This window comes from Pagrus pagrus, assembly GCF_965226575.1.
Source record: "Pagrus pagrus genome assembly, chromosome: 13".
NCBI lineage: Eukaryota > Metazoa > Chordata > Actinopteri > Spariformes > Sparidae > Pagrus > Pagrus pagrus.
The window spans coordinates 9608994-9615440 of record NC_140197.1 but is presented as its reverse complement, the minus strand read 5'-3'; the positions used below and the strand labels follow the sequence as shown (position 1 = coordinate 9615440).

Here is a 6447-nt window from a genome sequence, read left to right as displayed (position 1 = left end):
GAAGGGGAGCTGCTAATGGATCAGTAATTTCTGAAGAACCCGGCAGAGTTGACACTAATGTTTCATAAAACTGTGATTCACTTCGCAATAATGACGCTGTGGGACTTTCCTCCTCACATCATTTCTGCTTCATGTCAACTCAGCCTCATCTTGTCAGTTCTTATATGTAGTCTCCAAGGCCTGTTTAAAGTGGAGGGAAATCCCAAACTATGCTGCAGTGAAAAATATGAGCTAAACTTTATACATTTCATGTATTTATTTTGCTATTCTTTTCCCACAAGCACATGAATACTACACATTTTGGACTTTCCAATTAGTTTCTATTGAATGCCTACATGTTGTAATTCTATATTTTACTGTGGGACAAATTCTACATATATTATCAAGAAAACAGTGGCCTCTATTAAAATAATCAGCCATTTTACTGAGTGCTTACCTTGTACCAGGTTGCTTGGGGCTGCGTGGTTTCTACAGTATATCCCAGCATGCAACGGGTGAGAGTCGAGTAGTGTACAACTTGGACAGGTCGTCAGTTTATCTCAGCTAAACACACAGACACGGTCATAAACAACGTCTTTCATCGCACTGTAAGTTTGAAATGTATATGATAAAATAGTAGTAAAGTAGTAAAAACGTTTAACACTTGGGCTTATATAGTTTGGGGAGTTTTGATAACGTTAAATGTTTGAATTAACCTGTTTGTTTCATGTCTATTAGCATATATTAGCGTAATGCTAGTTAAAGTAGCCTAATGTTTTGTAGCCTCTGCCGACCCTCTCAACTTCCTGCTGACCATCTGGAGTGGACAGAGAGCTGCAAAGAGTAAAAGTGTTTTGTCTTTCTTGTGTACATGCTGCCATCAAGACTGAGATTTTGAAGGGGTTGCTTTGCAGAAGTACCACAGTAAATTCATGTATGACAGCAAACAATAAGCAAAAAATGATCAACTTCAGGAATGAGGCTTCTGATGTCACAGAGGAGTTACATATCTCTGACTGAAGGCATGTTAATCAGTGAAATCCCCTGCCGTAGCCCACAGGCCTGATCATGCACGTTTGCATGCATAATAGCTGCATGTACATGTGCATATACACACATTATCAGAAGCTGTCAGCATGCCAGTGTGAGGTATGAATTAATCACATGTGTAAACCAGGATGGTTATTACACCCTCTCATTTATTCAACCAACATATTTTCATTTGCTATTTGACAGGGGACGCAAGTGGATCCACTTGGTGTTCTTCTTAATGTTTTAACTTATCTCTAATAGAACATTACTAGTTTGTTAAACAAGCAGTGATATCTTGAGCAATGATACTTGATTCCTCCAGACTCTGAGGTTTTGGCTCCGGTGAAGGATTGTGGCTGGATCACAGTTACAAGAACTAAAAGATTTGCTTATATCCCCAAAACATGAGAGTTTACTTATCTATGCTGCCGAGGGCTTTTGACATCAGTGTGCCATTTTTAAAGATAAATACCGAATCAATAAATACCTAAGCACTGTTCCACTGAAGTTAGGGATGACTCACAGTGTTGACATGCCATTACAATAGGTCAAAAGAGAGGAAATTAAATAACTTTGCACTTAATATGGAAATGCTGGAGGAGTGTGTAATTATGTTAATATTTGAATGCTCTGCTATGTTCACCAGCTAGTCTCTAACTGTGTCTGTCTGCTGTTTGGTGCAGAGCAGGTAGTGTACAGTGGTTTTGGGTTTTTTTTCATTTTAGATTTTTATTCGCTGAAGAAAGCTGTTGTTTCTCTGTGAGCTTGTCTCTACAATGGACACATTTCATATGATTTGATCCATCATTAATATAAAAGTACTGAGTAGTTCAGTTTCACATTCTAAATCTGAAACCAACACTGAGTAAATACTTAATACTAGTGGTATTACTTAGCCTAATGAAAGACATGACATTAAAATACATTTTGATTGTTTATTGACCAAATGTGTGGGGGAACCGGAGCATCCAGGGAAAACCCACTCAAAAGCTCAGGAAGAATGAGTCAGTGTTATTGCTGGTATTGTCATCACATCTTAAAGCTCAACTAGCTCTTGTTAACATGTTGATTTGATTTGGAAGCGAGTGAAAGAAAAAGGCAAATGATTCTATTCTTTGTTGATTCTATTTATTTCTTTTTTTCTCACCTTACTGCACTCTCCTGATCTTCCTGCAGCAGTGTGTTCTCAGCTGAGGCAGGCTGAACCATGATCACACCTGATGGTAGAATTTTTGGAGATGGAGTGAAGTCGTCTGGTTGGATGTTAATGCCTTCTTCAGTCTTCAGAGGAGTGGCAGGAGGCTCACATTGAAAGTGAATTCTAGACCTCTTGATTTGCTTTCGCGAAAATTAAGACAATGAGGTAGGAAACTTTAAAGGTGCAGTAAGTGCCTAGTGCAAAGAAGCTATTCCTTTTACTTAGTTGAATTGAATAATACCTTAATAGGTAAAGCTATTTACAAAAATTACTATGTAAATATATAGTGATTATTTGTACACTTGTACAAATATCTTGTACACCGACTTCACACATGTTAACGTATTAACTAACTGTAAAAAACTAATCCTGTCAAACTTGCCATGTGTCTCCAGGTTCCGATAATGAAAAGTTTGAAGGACCATAACCTTTTGAAACACAGCACTGCCAAGTTTATCAATAGTTTTCCAACCAGATTTGGAGAGGGAGGGTTCTTGCTTGAGCCACTGGATATAGACCTTCATGTCCACTCTAAGAGGAAAGGTTTTGCTCCAATGCTTCTGAGTGACATCAGATCCATCATCCAACAGGTACAGTATGAACACAGCACCATCAGATGAAAGGCAAAGCACTGAACACTCAGTCAATTTTAGGCTTTGGTACACTCTAACTGACCTTGTACTTTCAGATGGCCACAGCACTTGATGCACTGAAGAGGATTGGGGTGATCCATGGTGATCTGAAACTTCAGAATATTGTGATGGTGAATTCCCAAGTACGACCCTTCGAAGTGAAGCTGATTGACTTCGGTTCAGCTTTTTTACAGATCAGACGCCATCAAGGGCAAGTTGGCGCAACCAACAGCTTTCAGGTAAGGTGGATTATTTGTATTATTATTACACTGGAGTGAGTGATAAGTTCACAATTTTTACCATGAAGAAGTAGCTGTCTGCTTCCTCCCTGTAACATGTTCTTGCCATGTGCTCACTTTCCAAAATATGACAGTGTTAACATCCTGTGTAATGTTTCTCTTTCACATTCAGGTCTCCAGAAATTATTTCGGGGTGTCACTTTTCTGAGGCCATTGATATGTGGTCCCTGGGCTGTGTGATGTACAGGCTGATCTGCGGCTACACGCCGTTCAAAGGAGAGATCAACTATGAAATAGAAAGTCATCTACTATAGTCAGACAAAAAACGAGAACTGGCCATTCAGGTACGGGCGGGTAGTTACTTTGCCCTCCTGGGAAAATATTTTGCTTCCTCTTGCATATTTTGATGTAACACTGTGTTTAATCTCCAGCTGCTGAGCATCACTGAACTCCTGGGTCAGCCAGTAGACCATCTTCTTGACAAGGGTCAAAGGACAAAGTATTACTTCAACGGGTCTGAGTCCGGCAGCTGGCAGCTCAAGGTGCCACAATGAACCTTCTCTGACTTAACAGACGTTATTTAATCTTTTATCAGAATATTGTCTTGTTAACATAACATGATAACATTTGTCAAAATTTTGCAGTTAATCATTCAGATTGATTTAGTTGAACATTAGTACAAACACTTTGAACCTTCTTTTAGACACCTGTGGAATTTGGTGGATCAAACCCTCCCAACCTCAACGACTTCCAATGTCTGGATGACATGAAAAAGGTAAGTGTGAAGTAACTTTCATTGTCTCTATGATTGATAGTCTTTTCATAATTGTGAGGAAGACTTGACTGATGGTTGATTTGACTATTGTTTCCTCAACTAGATACATCTGGAGGAAAATAGCGGAGCAGAGGCTGAAGAGAGGGAGCATTGTATTGAGCTCCTGAAAGCAAAGCTGACAGCTGGTGCAGATGAGAGGATCACTTTCATCACTAAAAACTAGCTGAAGTAAGTGTGTGTGTGTGTGTGTGTGTGTGTGTGTGTGTGTGTGTGTGTGTGTGTGTGTGTGAGATGTGAGTCCTGTAGGTGGTGCTTTGTTAGTTAGTGATCATTTATAGTTTGATCAGTGTCCTGTCGTGTTTCCGGGAAACCAGTGTATCAGTGAGTGTGTGTTTCCTTAGTAAAGGTGCGCATCATCTCTCCTGAGAGGGAAACACACTTCATGTTTCTGCTACTGGAGTCCATTGCAGGTTATGTTATTAATATGTTCCTCATCAAATATGAATTATTTCACCCACCCACACCTGTCTTCTATTAATCATAAGGACAGTCTGTATGTCCTGTCAGGTCAGAGGTCAAGTCTGTGCACCACATGACGCACACAGACACACAACAGCGTTCCTCCTCCTCCAATTAAAAAGAGCATTTTGCTCATATATGTGACGCAAACAAGTCGGGTTCTGATTAATATAAACAGTTGTTTCATGGATGTACTGTAAGTACTATAAGAAAAGGGAAGAAAGTATTAGATGAAACAGGAATTTCAGGGTACAGTGTTATTCATTGCCACTGTTATTGTCAATCAGCAGCACCTGTAGATCATCAGTAGGTGTCAGTATTGCAACACAAGTGAATCTAGAGGGAAGTGTCACGAGAGCACGTCAGATAATGAGAGTCATTAGACTGCGGCTAGCATGTTCCTTGAACTGAAGCAGCTAAAGATAATTGATTAGCCTATTCATTTATTATTTACACCTGCGCTTTTCCTACTCTGACATGTCAAAATGTATTCCGTGAAAAAAGAAAATGTTGAAATGTTTAAATTAATCAATTTCAAGTAAGCTTCACTTAGGTGAGGTAACAGAAAATAAATTGCCACCCCTTTCTGATTGGTTTCGCCCACATTGCTTGCTAAAAATCTTATTTTCGCGAGACATCTTGTAGGTGTATCAAATGAGGCTAATTAAAAACAGGTGGTGATCAATAGTCACTGAAAGACATGATGTAGGAACCATCAGGCCAGTAGGGTTAACAGGTTAGACAATTTCATAATATTTCAAAACACACAAAACCCCCAAGATATTGTAATTATGCCTAACTACATACACCAACAAATTGGTCTAGCTAAAATAAGCAGCTTTTTTAAAAATCTTTTATTTTCCTTGAGTAATGTTTTGCTCTTAAAAAGCATTTTAAGATGAAAATACCGCATAGGTATCTGATTATAAGCAGCTTTTCAGTTGACTTCAGAATTTATGCTATTTTACTTTTCCCACAGCTTTGCTTTAACACAACCTATTAAAGTTGGTTACTAAATGATCCAAAGTCCTTTATTCTTTAGTTAACTGGTTCCAATGTTGTTGGCTTGTAACATCTTAAAGGTGCAGTATGTAAGAATTTCATGAGACTGTGAAAATATGCAATTATAAAGACGGTCTCGTTAGTGACATCTTCTTGTTGAACGGTCACCAAACCCCTAACTTAAACATTGTAGAGCTGGTCCTGTATATTAGCAGCTCACAGAATTGACCAAATCTCCAGTCACATATCTGCAGTTGCCAAAAAGGACAGATTTATTGTGATTTCCACCTTTTTTTAGTACCTTTTTTCTGTGCTGAGCTGGCGGCCATGTTGGTGTTGACGGTGTGACGTATGTTGAGCGAGACAATGTAGTTCACTGAGTGGTTTCACACAAAATAAGATGGTATTTTACTTTCATTACGACAAACTGTGACTTTCTTGACTTGGAAAATACTCTTTTAGCATTCCAGTAAAGCATGCGAGTGTGCTAGACGGTCTCCTCGCAGCTCCCACTAAAATATATTTTATTTGTGCTTTTGCAAACTTTTACCAAGTTATCTTTATCCCAAAGTTGTAAGAGACTTGAGAGACTGGAAATATGCCAGAAACGAGACAAAAGACTAAAGATGTGTACTCCTCCACGGTTGACTCTGATTCTACGGCTAAGCTAGCTAACCAATCTAGCTTGTGCTCCCCCCCGCCCGCAGTCATGGATGCGCTGCTGACTTTCAAGCCGCCATCGACAAACTGAGGAACGAAAACCTCGTGTCGCTTGCAAACTTTCAGAAAGAGTGTGGTGCGGCTATTTCGGCTCTGCAGCGGACGGTTGCTGTACACGGGGAAAAGATTCAGGATGTGGAGGAGTCCCTAACCGACACTTGCGACCAACTTGCGGGGCTAGGTGGGACGGTAGCGCAGCTAACGAAGGAAAACGAGGTCATGAAGAAACAACTTGACGACTTAAGCAATTACCAGACTTCACCAGGCTAACATCACCTTTCGTCTCTACCATCCCGCCCGTCTGGTTTTCATGTGGGACAACCAGAAGGTGAGCTTCACCGAGCCATCGGA

At 39.9% G+C, this 6447-nt stretch overlaps 1 protein-coding gene across 2 annotated transcripts; it reads left to right on the top strand.

The window, feature by feature from the left end:
* The first annotated feature begins 514 nt into the window (after window positions 1–514).
* Window positions 515–3854, top strand: LOC311267931 (homeodomain-interacting protein kinase 1-like). Of its 2 annotated transcripts, none has more exons than XM_084371202.1 (7): window positions 515–587; window positions 2188–2374; window positions 2605–2799; window positions 2898–3080; window positions 3253–3424; window positions 3512–3622; window positions 3784–3854. In XM_084371202.1, the coding sequence occupies exons 3-5, from the start codon at window positions 2614–2616 to the stop codon at window positions 3286–3288; spliced, it is 405 nt and encodes a 134-aa protein (XP_084227328.1). In that variant the 5' UTR covers window positions 515–587; window positions 2188–2374; window positions 2605–2613; the 3' UTR covers window positions 3289–3424; window positions 3512–3622; window positions 3784–3854. The 2 variants fall into 2 exon arrangements, with proteins under 2 accessions (XP_084227328.1, XP_084227329.1); XM_084371203.1 differs by lacking the exon at window positions 515–587 and adding an exon at window positions 779–822.
* The last annotated feature ends 2593 nt before the right edge of the window (window positions 3855–6447 follow it).